Source organism: Monopterus albus, unplaced genomic scaffold (assembly GCF_001952655.1).
Source record: "Monopterus albus unplaced genomic scaffold, M_albus_1.0 scaffold16.1, whole genome shotgun sequence".
In the NCBI taxonomy this organism is placed as follows: Eukaryota; Metazoa; Chordata; class Actinopteri; order Synbranchiformes; family Synbranchidae; genus Monopterus; species Monopterus albus.
In genome coordinates, this window is record NW_018127896.1 from 393543 (window position 1) to 411304 (window position 17762).

The 17762-nt window shown below is 41.4% G+C and overlaps 2 protein-coding genes across 2 annotated transcripts; one reads left to right on the forward strand and one right to left on the reverse strand.

The window, feature by feature from the left end:
• The first annotated feature begins 338 nt into the window (after positions 1–338).
• On the forward strand, positions 339–3859 carry LOC109955666 (dynein light chain Tctex-type 3-like). The gene is made up of 5 exons (XM_020592063.1): positions 339–493; positions 1471–1512; positions 2065–2188; positions 2485–2562; positions 3582–3859. The coding sequence occupies exons 1-5, from the start codon at positions 458–460 to the stop codon at positions 3653–3655; spliced, it is 354 nt and encodes a 117-aa protein (XP_020447719.1). The 5' UTR covers positions 339–457; the 3' UTR covers positions 3656–3859.
• A 1016-nt stretch (positions 3860–4875) lies between these two features.
• On the reverse strand, positions 4876–16905 carry cybb (cytochrome b-245, beta polypeptide (chronic granulomatous disease)). The gene is made up of 14 exons (XM_020592027.1): positions 16851–16905; positions 15719–15829; positions 14832–14924; positions 12757–12867; positions 12511–12595; positions 12209–12357; positions 10533–10714; positions 10025–10157; positions 9703–9795; positions 9281–9534; positions 8261–8423; positions 7821–7967; positions 7323–7447; positions 4876–6525 (listed from the first exon to the last, which is right to left on the reverse strand). Exons 2-14 carry the CDS (start codon positions 15761–15763, stop codon positions 6408–6410), a joined length of 1698 nt encoding a protein of 565 aa, XP_020447683.1. The 5' UTR covers positions 15764–15829; positions 16851–16905; the 3' UTR covers positions 4876–6407.
• Between the last annotated feature and the right edge of the window lie 857 nt (positions 16906–17762).

Consider the following 17762-nt stretch of genomic DNA (forward strand, 5'->3'; position numbering starts at 1 on the left):
ACGTCATCAGTCACGTGGTTTTTCCCGATTGGAAGCAAGCTCCGGCACTGTGCTTCAGAAAAATACGCTTCTGAGTTTGAAGCAAGCTTCGGAGCTTTGGTGTCAGAAGGAACATCACTAGTGTCAGGTCATCTAGAGTCCGCCGTCTCAGAGGTGAGTCCAAACAGATCATTTTACTCTTACAACGAAAAAGTAGCTTGCGTTTATATACTGGTCTTTGAATCGTTTTGTTGACGCATTAACTGAAGAAACTGAAGCTTATTGAACGTTTTACCGTTTAAAATAAGTTGTGTTACTACCAGGAGGTGGCGCTAGCCGGTAGCTTTCTTCTTCGGCGCTGTTTTCAATCGTCGTTGACAGGAATTACATCACAGCCCTTTTTCTCGGAGGAGCTACGTGTCATGCTCTGTTTTTAACTGTAAAAACAAACACTGTGGCTACTTTGAACCAGTGATAGATGACAGGAATGGAGGAATATCATAACGGAAACGAGGTTCGTGCCTGAATTGACGTCGTTTTTGATGCTACGTTGTAGAAAATAGCCAGCCACCTTACCATAACTAGCCACAGCTAGTGCTAGCACTACATACAAGTTAATTATTGAGGTTACCCATAGCAGTCTGTGATGCTAACTCTAATTTTAAGTGTCAAAACATTTTTTAACATGGAATGTTATATTTAGAAGTATTGAATGACCTGCTCGTGACACTTAACAAGATCAGTTAAATTAATAGCACAAGTAATTGTTAATTTACTAATAAATTAGCTAATCGTCATTCCATTAATACGGAAAGATTTGGGTTGGTAGGTTATGACAACTCTTCCTGCAGCATCAGACATACTTTGCTTTTAGCTCTTTAATTCATCATTAGATCCCTCCAATAGACACTTTGACCACAAAAAAATCCACTTATAAAGAGCTTTCTGGAGCTCCAGAGTAAATTGACAGAATAAACACCTACAACTATTTTGCTAATTGTTTTAGTTATTTCTCAAGCAAAACTGCTCAGAATAGCTTTTTGCAGCTTCTTGCGTGAAGATTTGTTGTTTATATCAATACTATAGTGAACTTGGATATCTGTACTTTTGGACAGTTTTTGGGTGAAAACAGCTGCATTTTTCACTACTTTCTGATAAATCACAGAAAATATTTGGTAGAAGAAGCAGTAATGAAACTGCTTGCTTGTTAATATTTTCAACTGCACTTATGATTACTATGGGATCCCTTTATTGATTATTTTTTAACATTTATAAATACAGCTGGCTAAGTTCTGCTGATGGATTTAAAAAAAATAGACAAATATACGACTTTTTCTTTTAAATACCTTACTAATAAGGAGGGGGTCTCTCCAATGAAGAAAGGAGCTAGAAAAGACAGATTTTGACCATCCTAAACCCTCTCATCTGAATGTGCTGTGTGAGGAGAGGCTGTAACCTACGTTAATTCATATTTCTGTTTCCTGTTGTCAGGGCTCCTTCAGCTCTGAAGAAGCTGATGCCATTGTCAAAGAGGTAATGATGACATTTAAATGTCATTGTGCTTTTATTCTACATTGTCTAACGCTATCACTGTGTATTTATCATCTTGTGTCAGCTCTAGTTTAAATCCAGCTGTAGTGTCCAGGATGCTATGCTGACAAATACCTGGAGATTATGGGGTCATTGTCTTCCACTCTGTTTTAATATAACTTTTTATATTGCATCCAGATATCATAGTTCAGTTGAAGCAGCTGCATTTTAGTGGTGGATAGTAGTTTGAGTTTCTGTGTGGTGCACTGAAGATGAAGATTGAGATTAAAAGTGAAATCATGCAACAATAAAAATGCCAGACACATTTTGTCCCTTTTGGAAGAGCACATGTTTTTAGTAGAAAACACGGGGTGTGTGTAAAAAAGCTAGAGAAATGATGTGTAATGTTTCTGTTGCACTCAGGCCTTTGACAGGGATATTTATTGAAACTGAGGACAGTGTGGCTCTTCACTTCAGTCTCCTCAGGGTGAAGCAACATCCAGTGACTCCCACATGACTGTGAACACTGTTGTGTGACTTTTGTGTGTGTCTCAGTGCATCGAGAGTGTCATAGGCGGTGACGACTACAATCAGAATCAGGTGAACAAATGGACGGCCACCATCGTGGAGCGCTGCCTCACACAGCTGGTCAGACAGGGGAAGCCTTACAAGTACATCGGTATGTGTTTGTCACTGAGCACAGAATCTCCAACACGTAGCAAATACACAGTCTTCCTGCTCCCATTCTCCAAATTAAAATGTTCCTTAAGTTTTAGATTTGGGACTATAGATGTGATCCAGCCGCTACACTGGCACTTTATGTGTGAGCATACGCACATTCACCCTGAGTGTTTGTGTGTCGCCTGTTCAGTCTAACCGCTTTCCTGGAGCATAAATATTCTGTGGGAGGACATAAATATAAAGAAGAGAATAGTACACAGGACAGAGTGTTTATGTGACTGTTTGTCTGCACAGTGACGTGTGCTGTGATGCAGAAAACGGGAGCCGGCCTCCACTCAGCCAACTCCTGCTACTGGGACACTGCCATGGACGGTAAGGATGACTTCAAGTCCCACTATACTGTATATACAGTGCCTTGCGAAAGTATTCGGCCCCCTTGAACTTTGCGACCTTTTGCCACATTTCAGGCTTCAAACATAAAGATATAAAACTAATTTTTTTTGAAGAATCAACAACAAGTGGGACACAATCATGAAGTGGAACGAAATTTATTGGATATTTCAAACTTTTTTAACAAATAAAAAACTGAAAAATTGGGCGTGCAAAATTATTCAGCCCCTTTACTTTCAGTGCAGCAAACTCTCTCCAGAAGTTCAGTGAGGATCTCTGAATGATCCAATGTTGACCTAAATGACTAATAAATACAAATAAACATATCCAGGTGTTAGAATGGCCAAGTCAAAGTCCAGACCTGAATCCAATCGAGAATCTGTGGAAAGAACTGACAACTGCTGTTCACAAACGCTCTCCATCCAACCTCACTGAGCTCGAGCTGTTTTGCAAGGAGGCATGGGCAAAAATTTCAGTCTCTCGATGTGCAAAACTGATAGAGACATACCCCAAGTGACTTACAGCTGTAATCGCAGCAAAAGGTGGCGCTACAACGTATTAACTTAAGGGGGTTGAATAATTTTGCACGCCCAATTTTTCAGTTTTTTTATTTGTTAAAAAAGTTTGAAATATCCAATAAATTTCGTTCCACTTCATGATTGTGTCCCACTTGTTGTTGATTCTTCACAAAAAATTACAGTTTTATATCTTTATGTTTGAAGCCTGAAATGTGGCAAAAGGTCGCAAAGTTCAAGGGGGCCGAATACTTTCGCAAGGCACTGTACACAGCACAGTGACAAACTATCACACTTAGTCTCCAGAGCAGCTTCAGTGCTCCTCTGTTGGAGGGAGGAAACATAGTTTTTCAACAAGTGAAAAACATAACGCAAATTTAAAAAGGAAACTTGTTTGTCTGTTGGGATCAGTGGGTTTGGACCAGAAAGTCTCTGCTTCTCTCCTGTGATTAGTTGCTTTGCTAACACTAGTTTGTTTCCCTGCAGGAAGCTGCACCGTGAGATGGGAAAACCGCACCATGTACTTTGTGGTCAGTGTGTTTGCGGTGGCTATTGCATAGGAAACACACACGCACATAAATGTACATACAGTCCACCACTACCAGAAGAAGAGGAGGAGTGCAGTGAGTTCCTGTGAACAGCAGGGGGCCACCAAGTGCCACAAAGTCCACTTCCACACAGCTGCTGGGAATGGTAAATGGTCTTATACTTGTATAGCACCTTTCTATGCTTTTACAGCACACTCAAAACGCTTTCACACATTATTCGGCCATTCACCCATTTGCACTCCCAAGCACTCACCTATTCACACACCGGTGACATCACCGGGAGCAACTGGGGGTTTAGTGTCTTGCTCAAGGACACCTCGACATGTTGACTGGACAAGCCGGGAATCGAACCGCTAATCCTCCGGTTAGGAAACGACCCGCTCTACCTCCTGAGCCACAGGGAAGAAAACAGCTGGATTGTTTTCAGGTGTCATGAAACATTATCTTAAAATGTGTATCTATTGTGCACTGTATTTTATTGGTCACTGACGCCTGACTTCATGCAGCAGCTGCAAACAACATGTTTAATCAGATTTTTCTTCTACTGTTTATTAGGTGCATCATGTCCAAGAGGATGTTTGTACTTGCAGCTATTTGCTGCAGGAGAATAAACATGCAGAGATGTACAAATAAACAGCAGAGTTCAATTATTTCTTTGAAATGAATTAGGACAGATGAACAGTCCCACTTTTCTTCCTACAGCTGGCGCTGTTGTCAGTGTCTGATTTGACCCTTGTACTCTCAGTTTTAACTCTGTCTTGCAGTTTTCCTTTTTGCATCTCTGGTCATTTGGTGTTTTAACTGAGAAATATGAGCAGTCACTTCACACAGGCAGTGGTGGAATAAGTACTCATTGTTTATTTAAGAAAAAATACAAAGGTATTAGCATCAAAATTTACTTGCAGTACCAAAGTACCAGTACTCATCCTGCAAAATGGCCCATGCCACATTAATGTCTCTGATACTGGATCATAGTGACTGATGCATGACTGTGTTCATCACTTTAATGGTGTGTTTATCACTTTAATGCTGCAGCTGGTAAAGGTGGAGCTGATGGTAACTACCTTATATACTTATACTGCGAAGTACTTTACATCCTGCTGGGTAGCTGGTGGATTTCCCATCGAGATCAATAAAGTCTGATGATTCTACTGTGTTTGGTTTGATTCTTCTGATTCTGAAAAGGAACTGAAGTTATCAGATACATGTAGTGCAGTAAAGAGTACACAGTTTGTCTCTGACATGGAGTGAAGTCAGTATGAAGTAGCAGAAAAGTAAAATACGGATACCTCAAAATTATACTTAAGTGCAGGACCTGAGTAGATGTACTTGGTTTGCTTTCACCACTGTGCACAGACACTGAGCATCTTTGATTTTCTATATGATATTTGTTCACATCTCTTCCTTGGCTTGAGCCAAGGAAGAGATGTGAACAAATATCTAATCAGTATCAGATGCTCTCATAAGACCTCAAAGCTGAAGAGGTGCTGTTCCTAGTTTAAGTCTGAATTTAATAGATTTAACAAGAAGTTGCTTTTTCTCCTTGTGGTGTCGCCACTGGATTTTTAGCTTCTGTTGTCCTTGGAACATTGTTATTGATCAGGACCACAGAGGGTATAAAGTCCCAATGCCCACTGATACAGACTGAATAAAATTACACGACTTTCCTATGGACTTTAAAGTTGTGTGTGTGTGTGTGAATGTGCATGGACAGGTCGACCTGTCGAACAGTTTTCACCACAGACCGAACACTATAGTTCCTGTTTTAGTTACAACTCATTTGGTAGAACATGTTTAAAGCTGAAAATTCTACAAGACTTCTCTGAAAGTTCAAGTTTATTTTCCAAGAAAGGAAACAAACTTGATCATGGTACAAAAAAAATACACAATGACAACAGAGGATAAAAGTCTGGTGACAACAACAGCAGTAAACAAACCACACAGGGTTAGTCAGGTGTGGAAACAGCAGGAGAATGACTACTGACCGTGGAGGTTGTGTTTTCATAGGCTTCATATGGTCCTGTTGTTTTTCCATTGTGTGGTCACACTGATTAATACAGTGAATGTGCCTGACCTGCCAGCTTTACAGTGCTGCTGCTTTCCTCACAGCTGTGCTGGAATTTCTGGCACAATGTGTAACCAGACGGCTGCTGCTGTGCTGTTTTCCAACCTAATCAATACACAAAAAACAGCTCTGTCTATGCACTGCAACACAACAGCAGAAATCACAGATGCTTCTTTTATATTATGTTTTTGTCAGAGAAGCTTGGTGGTGGGTGTTTCCTCTTTTAGCACAGTCACACACAACAGCAGCCACAGCTGTAATGCCTTGATCAACAGCAATTATTTAATGTTTTTCTTCATTGATTGCGGGAATTTAAACCATCTGGTATCAGACCCGTTGTTCAGTGATTAAGAGCATGTCCGCTCCGGGCAAAAGCACAAAGAAAACTTAAGGACAGTAGAAAAATGGGAAGAAACATTTTGAAAGCAGCAGAGTTTCATGTATTGTAAAACAAAAAAGGAACAAGGTAATGTGGAAACACCACAAGGGTTTTTTTTTTGGCAAGAACATCTTTGCAAAACATTGTGGTGAGAAGCGGACAGTAGAGGAGTGGTGGGCAGTGAGAAGCTGCCTGTGAGAGTTCCAGCATTCACAACATGTGGTGTAAAATGTGCAGGACGTTTCAGCCAGCTGCCCGACTCCGAGCCCGTTGCTGCCCGGGAGGGGGCCGCTCTCTGGGACTGCTGGAGCGTCTTTGCTTCAGAAGTTTTCTTTGTTGAAGATGAACTTGACATCAGCCTCCGAGTGGGACAGGCATTGTTTCCCCAGAGATTTTGCCAGCAGAGGGGGGCCACACAGGAAGACGCCCACTTTAGCTCTGAGGACACAAAAACCCCTGTTTAGATATTGTTCATCATTTAAAGGTTGAGGGAGCACTAGAAGAACAGAACAGAAACTGCAGCAGAGCTGCACATAAGTTTGTTTTTAAATAGATGTAAGCTTGTTACAGGGATCCTGGTGATGTTAATGATGAGAGAGTGTTGCTGTCTTATGGCGACGGTGAAACCACAGCAGTCAGTCCTATGGATGGATTATGAGAAAATGGGCCCCTGCACCTCCTCTGTCTTCTCTTTATGGTAGTGTTACAGCATAGTGTGATGGTTTGGTGTCTGTTTTATGTCTTAATTTGATAGTTCTGGGTTTATTCACAGCCCCTTTGTGTGTCTATGTGAATCTGTTTGTGGCCATGTAGCATCTATTTTAACGGAGGTCTGTGCCACCCTGACCTCTCGGGTCCCCCGGCCTGTGCCTGGTAGATCTGACTGGTAGTCCACCCATTGCCAGTTCAGTCAGACATGTTCACTACCATTTGTGTACAGATATGAGACAACAACAGGAGAGAAGGAAGGACTGACTGCTCTGTTAGCTGGAGGTCTTCATAGCTGATCTTTAATATGCATAGCAGTGACAGGGTGGGGTGGCGTCTTGAACATTAAATCCATAAAAATCAATAACTATATGATGACTGACTTACTCAGTGACCTACTTACTGGTTGACATATTATTTTCCCATTAAAAATCACTTGCTATAGTCATTGATTTGTAGATAAATGGGTGTAGATGAGGTGATAAAGTGTGTCAGTGTACACTGTGATAAGAGAGAACAGGCCTCACCCCGGGTGCTTTGACGCAATGTTACTGAACTCGTTGTCCCAGTTGGGTTTCCCATATAGTGTCTTTTGTTTGAGGCCTGTGATCGGGTCGTTCTCTGCCTCGTGGTGAACTCGGAAATGAGCCGCCTGACAAAAGAAAAGACAGGACCTTTAACATTTGAGCAAACAGGTGGGAAGTAGTTTCACACTATAAATGTGTGACCACGTTTCACACACTAGAACAATGTGTTTTTGAACATGTTCAGTGAGCTCATGTATGGTTTCTCTACAGGCTGGAACATTTGCTGTTTGGTGTCTATTGAGATTGGGGGAAATGTCCTCAACACACAGAGTGTCTCATCTGGTTTCACTTCAGTTAAAGAGGTTTTTGAATCCTTAACTGGAGAAGTACACTTTTAACCTGGGGTCAACTCAGTTTTGTGGAGGCTTTTCATCTTTTTATAGTGGAGAACATCTTGTTTTGTGCTACAGGGACACAGGTTCAATGCCTCCCTCGTACCTCGGTCTCCTTCCAGCGGGTGAGGTAGATGTTGTAGCTGAGGAAGTCGGACATGCTCTTGTCCACCATCTGACCCTCCAGAGACTGCAGCAGATCTGCAAACCACTCAAAGGCCTGTGTCTCCGGGCACAGCCAGTAGAAGTAAATCTGAGGTGAACAGCAACAACAGTGATTATTTTTACCAAAAATATACAAGAACTATCTGGAGATTTTGGTGCAGACAACAGCACCTTGAATTCAGTAAATACTGGCAGTAGGTCGCGGTGTCGTGGTGACCTAGGGGCTTAATTTGTCCCTGCTTTGTTACACTTTATAGAAAAAAATGACCATAAAATGCTCAAAACAACCAGAAAAAGAAACAAAACAACTGTAAGATGACTCAAAAATACCCCACAGAGACTCGGACCGAGTCACAGAAAGGCCCGTTTTTCCTGTCTCACCTTTTTGGTGAAGACGTCCTGGTTGTTCTGGATTCGTTTATACCACACAGACTTGAGGATGGATGCAAAAGGGGTCACTCCAATTCCTGCGCCCACCAGCATGACCACCTCATAACGAAACACGTCTTCACTGGCGGTACCGAACGGGCCATCTATGGCGATCCTGACAGAACACACAGACAGATGTAAGATGTCTCTTGTCTTCCATGTTTACATGCTGCTCTTGGCTTGTGTGATGCAAAAGGTTCCATCTTGGACAATGCATCATGTTCTAAGTTTTTTAAATAAAAAAACAGAAAAATAACAGTTGTCAAATAAATGTTGTGCTTGACAAAGTGCAGTATTTCCCTCTGAAATGCAGTAGAGTTGAAGTATCATATAGCAAAGACTTGAAATACTCAAGTAAATTACTGTACAAGTATCTCAGAATTGAACTTGAGTAACTCACTGATACAGATGCGATGTGAGTGACGCGAAAGAAACAGGAAGAGCAGGACAAAGTAATGCAGAAGCAGACCTCCATGCATCACCATGCATGACGACCAGATGCACTTCAACTCATTTTTATTCACCAAGTTTCATCAAATGCGCAGGAACGTGAAAAGTCTTGCTACACTTAGAGCAACTGTCACTGCTTAAAGTGATCCTCTGTTTGGCCTTAATGTAACTCAGAAAATATCAGGTTTGAAGCATGTTTGAAAACCTAATTATTGCAAGCTGCAAAGTGCCCTGAAGGCAATTTGATCAGCAGCAGCTCTTCTTTTATTGTCTGCCTGGAAGAGAAGAGAAAAATAATGCAACTCGCTCAGCAGGACCACTGGTACAAACTAACAGGATGCTGGGCAGATTGTCTGATTTCTGCAGGTCCTCTGCCTCCACTCACTCCTGAACCAATTACAGACACACACAGTGAACCCCTTTGAGCTCTAAATGCCAGGGTTTCAGAGAAGCGCTGGTTGGGGGGCAGATCAAATGTAATCACAAGCAATTTCAGGCACAGTCTTGCTCTTGTTGTCATACTTGGGCAGTTTCCAGGCCTCCTGAGGTTCGGTTTTGTCTCCTCCACAGGCCTCGTACAGCGCCTGAGTCCAGTCCCCAACGATGCGGATGTGGACGGTGAAGTAGTCCTCCTCAGGGGCCGAGGTCAGGGTGAAAGGGTGCCACTCCAGCCTGGAGATGGACGGACACTGGATGGAGACGTACTGGCCCACCTCCATGCGAAAACCTTTCTTCTTCATCTGCAGCTCCAGAGTCTTGGAGGGGTGCATCACCACCTGACGAACAGGTATGGGACTGTTAGTTATAATTACCCTTATTTATTAAGGCTTACTGGTGATATAGCTGACAATAGGTAAACAATGGTCTTTTTGCCTTCCCCGCACCCAAGAGAGCGCTTTATTGTTGAGTTCTTGACTGTTTTACTCAAACAAACACACACACACCTTGGTGATGACCACTTTCTGGTGGGATCTATAGATGCGGATCAGCCTCTCACACACGTAGAGGATCATGGGGCCCACCACCCACTTCCATGTCTGGACAAAGGGAAAATATTTTAAAAAATATACAGTGAAACCAAATATCTACAACCAATAATGCCAACAAGATATAACCTGCTAACAAGGCTTTGGCTGATAGGAAGTTTACAAAATGCCCTTTTCACACCAACCACAGGCTGAACTAGAAAGTAAAATACTCATCAGTTGGGAAATCAAACATCAAAAATATAATAAATTATAATTTCCCAGTTGTTTAACAGCTCACCCCTGGTGGGTTTCCAGCGAACTCTGGCTCGGCACAGTAGGTCCCATTTGTTCCCCAGGTTTCAAAATGTGAAACACAAACTTCAGGCTTGTTTGTGTCCAGGCTGGAGGCTGTTTGTCCTCGCACGATACGCCTGCAGCCAGGAGCACAGGGAGGGGTAGTGATTAAGGAATAAGCAGTAAGAATTATTACTAAGATTAATTTTGGCCTTACAGGGCTCAAAAACAGCATCATTAGCTGGTAGTATGTGTGTTTTATAAAGGTAACTGTAGTTGTTGATTGAGTTTAATTCTTAGATATAATTTAAATTCAAAGTCATGAAGGACTGTAGGCAGTAGTCACTAAGGTAGAGTCCGGGCAGGGTCTCGCCCAAATCAGGACTCAGGCTCTAGACTCAAGGCAGAGCCTAGCCTTAACTTTGGTAATACTCTCCATAGAAACTACTGCAGTAATACAACAGTGCAGGTGTTCTGAGACAGAAATGAACTGTACTTCTGTGCTGTCTCACCCGTAGCCGTGGAACACCAGGCCAATGAAGAAGATGACAAAGAGATGGTGTGTATACCAGAACAGCTCGAAGTACGACCTGCGGATCACCTCCATGGACGTGGTGATGATGAGAATGAGTGCCAGCGTGATGACCACACCTGTCAGCCCGGCGATGGTAGTGAACATGACAATAGTAGGGTTCTGCATCACAACAGCAGCACAGCTGGTTAGTCACAGTGTGAGTCATGGTCTCAAGGGTTAGAGGTTTCTACTTTTATCACGACACCTCCGTAGGCTGAGTTTGTTGCCTAACTTCCCTGTTAAATGTGTTTTTTCCTAGTTCTTCTGACTGTAGGCACAGAGCCAGGCTGGCTGGGATGTTGAAAGAGTATATACACTAAGCAGGAAGCTAGTCTGGATGGCAGAAAGCAGACTGGTCCACATATCACGGGTTTTAAGGAATATGCTTTGTAACAGATTCTACCACTGGAATCAAAGGTTAAGCCCATTGGGTTTGTCAATACATAATATCAGACATAAGAGTAACTTGTGAGAAAATTCGGTAGCATTAGCCACCTAGCACAGTCCTGATTTTACCTTTGTACTGAATTAATATGATTTTAATGTGAGAGTAATTCACACTTTGTGCCATATCAGCATTAACCAGAGCGTTCTCTGACACGTTTACTGTTAGCCAGCTAATGCTAGCTTCAGGCTGGAGGCTGCATTTGTTACAGTTTGTCCCAGCCAGACATCTGTTGTTCACCTCAAAGCATCAGGAAACAGGACGGGAGGGGCAAAGAGCGGTGAGGAGCGGTTTCTGTTTGAGTCTCACTACAACTTTTGGGCTGAAAAGACTTTAGGTAGAGCAGCACCTGCAACCCTTGAGGCAGGTTTTCTTGATCTCATTTTCTGATGGACCCAAGCATTTGCCATTCAAATGTAAAGTTGATAAAGAAATGTGTTTTCTGCTGAGAATGTGCAGTTGAAAAATATGAAATAGCTGAAGTGGCAGTTTGAAATACACTTAGCAAATCAAATGTGGAAGTATTGACAATGTGTGAGACTACATGAAGTTTGCGTGTCCAAAATCACAGGTAAAGAAACAAATGAGACTTAATGAGTGTAAAATGAAAGGAGATGAATTGTAGTTCAAAAAGAAAATAATCTGACAAAGTAAACAACTTTACCACGTAGTTACAAGGTGTTTACAGTTGAGAGGTCAAACGGGGTCAAAGTAACTCACAGGAAAGTGACAGTGGATTGTTCTGGTGTTCAGATTAAGCAAAGATAGAAAGACATGTTTGTAGCAGGTATTTCAGTTTTTCTGGCCCCAAATTCAGAATAACTCAGAGCTTCAGTTCAAATGGGCAGAACTCTATGCAGAGTTGTTTCAACCTGACTCATGAAATATTGGCCTCCATATGAAGAAAAAGCAGGAGAAGCTGCATGTTTAGTATTTTGATGCCTGAGAAGAGTTAACACTTCCTTCTTTCTTTTCATGAAAAATGCACTTAGAGGGAGTTTCTCGGATGACAAAGAGGAAGTTTCTCAGATGAAGTAATACAAACTTTTCTTGTCAATGCCTAATTTAGTAGTTAAAAAAGTGGAATTTCACAGATTTTAGCAACACAAGAAGCATCCAGCTCCATGACTGGTTAACAGGAACATGACCTTGTGTCACGAGTAACTCACTGTCTCGTTGGTCCTGATGGGGTTCAGGAAGGAGGCGTTGTCATCATTGCCAATTTGTGACAGGACGAAGGGCAGAAAGCTGCTGTTGCGATTCAGCTGGGCGTCCATGAAAAACTCAAAGTTAAACAAGTGTGCAATGATGTGCACAGCTGCCGGAGGGTGATACAGGAGAGATGTATGACTTTAGATGGTTAAAACTTTTGTATGTCACATGAGAAACCTTGAAGCTGGAAAACAGAATAAATAAAACTGGGTTTAGCTGGAGTCCAAACCCTGCACACGTCTCCACACAGAACCAATACCTGTATGAAAGGCAATCATGTAAGCCACCAGTTTGTGAAAAGTGAGGTTTCGGTCCAGTTGTCGAGCTGCTGTGCGGCTGCAATACTGAGGAGCAAACAAGAAAGAAAGACCAGTATAGGAACGTTACACTAATGAGCAGCAAGAAACTTGAGCAAAGTTGATTAAAACTGAATCCCACAACAATGAAAGTGCTGTTGTCAGCAGGAGAACCTGGTATGCAAATGCAGTGTTTTGTAGTAAGATACCTGGATGGTGCCACGAAGGAAGGAGAGCAGGTTTCGGCACACGGGCAGCAGGATGAGCATGCAGTTGAAGTTGAGGGCGGCAGCAGGAGCCCTGGCCCAGGGCAGAGCTTGCTGGGGGATAAGAAGAGCATTATTCCAAAGTGTAGCCAGGTTACTTGTTGATAAGAGTTAAACTTCCTTTGAATGTTTCCAGAGCAGCTCTGCATCCAAGAAATGCTGGGTAAGATTTAAGTTATGTTTGTAAGGAACATAAACCTGTTCATATTTGAAGGTATTATTTATTCCTCTTTATAATACATGCATAATATTTAGAGAACATAGTATACTACATAAATGATTTATGGAAGTTTATGGCTGCTGCAATGAAAATAAGTCAATTTAATTTAATGAAATTCAGTTTTCCATCTGCGCTCATGAAACAAATACAAATATTAGGCATACTTGTGAGTACTACTAGACATAACACTCCAGTAATGAAAATGGAATTATTGTGAAATTGACTTTTTGATTTAATTTTCAAACACTCTGGCAGTGTGCGGCTTTAAAAAAAAAAAAATTTAACTTTAAACTTGAAAAATGAAAGACTCTTTTGTGGTACTACTTTAAACGGTGTCTGATTTTACAGCAGAGGCCTGGCATTATGAAAATTTATTTTCACAAAAAACTGTTTAAAACCAGCACATAAATTGAACTCACAGTCCAGTTTAAAGTTTTTCAATTTTATTATAATTATGGAATTTCTTTACATTTCTAACATATTATTAAAATGAGTTTTCAGTTCAATTTTGGCATATATGTTGTAACCAAACAAGAAAAATCATGGAAAATTATGTGTCTGTATAATCATTTTAATATTGGCAGCCTTGTGCCTTCTTTGTTGTCGACCCACACATTGACACTGTATCTCTGTTAATGCAGTTCATCCCTCCTTTACAATGTATATAACTGTATATACTGTATATACCCTCTTATCATGAGCAGGCGGCACCAGGTGATTAAATTACTTTGCTTTACTTAACTGAACTTCATGAACATCCAGATTTCTCAATGGATAAAAACTTTGAAGAGGTCTGAGATGTTGTTCCTCTTGTTCCTTCTTTATATTAGTGATGATATTTTGTCCCATTAAATATAGAAAAAATGTGCACAAACACAACAGAAAATAAGCGCCTGTGTTTCACTTCTGCTGACCTGAAGCCAGCTGTGACCACAAAAACTTCAGGGCAGACGTCCGACCTACTTTCCTTCACTACATGGAAGTCTGTCTATTCAGTACAGAGAGATGAGTGCGGACGTGCTTGTCAGCTCCAAGACACCTGGATTTATTGATTAACACATTGGCTCCTTCAAGAAGTGAGTTGTGTGATACAAGCTGACTTCTCTTTCTGTCGGGTTGACTTTAACCAAACCCACAGAGCTTCACTTTAAACTCGGGTGCAGATCCAAAAGCAGACCTAACATGTCAGCTTTATGTTCATATGATGAACATAAACAAGAGGAACCTTAAAGATACGTATGAACAACTTTAATGTTCACATCGTATCACACAGACAAGCACTAGGGTTAAAAATCCAATTCATTACAATTTTCCATTAAATTATGTAATATTGATCATTAAAATCTAAGGATTCATTGTATCGTATGTGCATTTACATGTTATTTATATACTGCGGTTTCATTTCCATTTGTCTGTTTAGTCCACGAGTATTTAAAATAAATGTGTTTACAGTTTAGTCTGTGGTGCACTTAAAGAAAATCTAAATGTAAGTTCCCAGTGTTAATTCTGAGAAGTGCTTTCGTATTTATGCACCGCTGCTAAAGTGTAACGCAGTACTTAAGTACAAGACTTGAGTGAATGTGTTTATACTGCTGCGTGCTCACAGTCTAAGAGAGGAGGGGGGCGAGGGTGGGGGGGCTCGTCACAGCTGCTGCATTATGAGGAACTGTAAAAGATCGGGTCCTGTTTTTGGGACATGACTCTCACAAGTTGTTTAATGAGTTATTTATTTTTAATGAGAGTCTGGTTGGTCCTCAGAATAACTCCGGTTAGAACAGATGAGGCAGGTCAGACTCACCCCGAGCAGGACTCTAGTGTAGAACCATTTCTCCACCAGGAAGACCATGTAGAAGTGGACAAACAGGAAGGCGTTGATCCCCAGCCACACCAACTGCAGCACACAACCAAACCCGGGTTGAATCACATTTGTGTCTCATAAAACATAGAATAAAATATCTTTTGGCTGAAGAGGTCAGTTTTACTGAGAAGGCTGTGACAGCACCTGGTCCCAACATCACACTTTTCCCAATACTTTACTTTGAGGTGAGGGACTGTATTTTCTATAGGACAGATTTGAAGTCCAATTTTGCAAACAAACCATTCGGTCAGTGTTCTTGGTATCTTTCCTTGCATTAGCTGATGCTTATACCAAGAAGGAAATTAAAACTAAGATATTGAATTGATTAAAGTAGAGCTTTGTCACTCTATTACCAGAGACTGTTTTGTTTGAGTCATTTTTAAAGATGATAAGAAGAAAAGGCAAAGCAGCAGAAGCAGGCTTTTTATTCAGGACCCACAGGTTGGGAACTACTGATGGAAATGGACCTTCACCCAAGCAAAGAGAAGAGGAATTATTTCATTAAATGAAAAATATCCATTAGCAGAAAATATCATCTCATAATGATGTGAGGTGGAGGTCATGGCTGCACAGCAGCTTCTTTTCAGTTAAATACCACAAACTCTGCTTGTATTTCGTTTGCTAACTGTTGGTACTAGATGGCCTCAGGTCCAACACCTGTTCACAGATATACTTTTTTTGTGATGAGTCAAAGCTGGAGATTAACTGTGTTATTACAAAACCAATGCTGTGCACCAACCAGATTGAGCAGGTCGCAAATGCAGACGACAAAAGCAACATATCAAAAATCACTAAAGAGGAAAACAAGCTGACAGAGGTTTACTCACAATGACAAAAATGGAGAGGCCCTCATTGGCAACGAAGTTCCCCATGGTGGACAGTGCCTCTGAAACAGTGTGTGTGGAGCAGAGTGTGTCGATGTGACACGAGGCAGCAGGCTGTGACGGAGGAGAGTAAAGAGGGCAGTGGACAGGCGAACCTTTATATAACCTTTGTCAGGAGCAAACGAGGAAGTGGCCCTGCATGCTTTTTCAGAAGGAAACTCTGGTTCATTGAAATGCTGTCACACAGTCTCAAGAGCTCCTTATCGAGTCTGAGTCAATAATGTCACTCCTGGCTTTAATCTTTGAATCATTTCATCACTGTTGGTGCAAAGAAAAGTTGCTCAGAGGCCAAAGAAAGACAATAATGAGCCTTAAAACCATATGTGGAGTTGATAAAGTGTGTTTTTCTTTTTTTCTGACTCAACGTGGAAAATTTGAAGCTGCTCTAGTTCAAGAATTCACATTTTCCTCTGTGCAGTAGTTTCAGACTAGCGCTGCAGCTGACAACCCCTCCTGTTACTGAATAATCTGTAATGATTGATCAATTCATTTTTTAGTTTATACAATGTCAAAATGTAGGAAAAATGTGCAGCCTAAGTTCCCAGAGTCTTGTTTTGTCAGATATTAGTCTGACACTGGCCTCTTCTCCATTGCTATGGTGCTCAGGGCTTATGGGTAATGGAATATTTAGATCCATCTACCATGCTAACATGAAAAAACAATAGAAGAGTTCTCAGCTTACGTTATCTTTATGCTATACAGGAGCATCTCAGTGTTTCCCTTCTGTTACATGTTGCTTCAGTAAGAGGGAGAAACACTTAGTAGCCTTATTCAGATGTTGTTAAATCCAGATTGGATTATGTTTTTACAACCAAGCACACACATCTGTCAATTACTGACTCAGACTGCTGCTGATTTGGCAAAAAATGTTTTGATGAAAAATCTCAATGCTGGTAGTAAATAGGTGGTTAAGAAGATAAGTTTTAATGGACCTTAAATACCAAGTTTATCAGGATACAGGCTGTTAAAAGCCACATTGCTTACAGCAAAGTGGCTTTCTGGTATCTTTATTCTTGTATGTGTGAAGCCAGGTTCAGTGGGGAAACCTCAGCTTTCCCAGGTCAGAGGCACTTACAGACGTGGGTGGTACTGCAGTGCCGGCGCCCTCCCGTTGTGCGGCGGTTGTTCAGTCCTGGATGTGTTCACTCTTCAGACCTGGTGACCGTTGAGGAGGAACTTGGTACTCGATGGTGACATTGTGAATTTCAGACAGAGGAACTGGCAGATTTCTAAATGTGAAGTAAAAAAAAAATTTTATTGCCACATGGTTCCTGTTTCGAGCTGAACTGCAGAAAAAGAAAAAAAAAACTACATAAAATTCTAGTTCAGAGAAACAGAAGAATCAAAAAGGAACAGGTGCAGAATTAAAATGTTGAATCATTTGAATCTCATCATTACAGTCAGATGGGCAGCGACTGTAAGAGTAACTGGAGCATTTATGCCTTAAAAACAGAGTTTCCTTCTGGTTTGTACGCTGTGTAATGGCATAAGCTTTGAGCAAAGACACAGGTACGTCTCATAATCTGCTGTCTGATCATAATCGTTTCCCTGCTGATAATGAAAAGATCCTTGATGGGTTGCAGAGGTGCCCTTAACATGGATCCAGAAGTCCTGAGACATGTTTAAACCCCAAGATTGTTGATAAGAGTTCCAGCGGACCTGTCATCAGTTCTAGTTGTTCTTGAGCGGTTTTCATTTGTCCTTCTGATGGTCAAAGGGGTTCTGTGAGGAGGTCCATGGTCTTTCAGTTGGTTCTACATATCTTTGGATAATTTCTGAGGTATCTTAAGTGGAACAGGACTTTGTGAACCAGGATCCCAGAGGACAACTGATAAGTTAGCAACTTTTGAGGGGTTTCCTCTTGAGGAGGTGCAAATATTTCTTTGAGGGGGATTCCAGAGTGTCTGAGAAGGTTTCACATGGGATCAATGAATGGCTTCAGTTATTCTTGAGAGGGAACCTGCAGATCAGATGATTTTGAATTGGT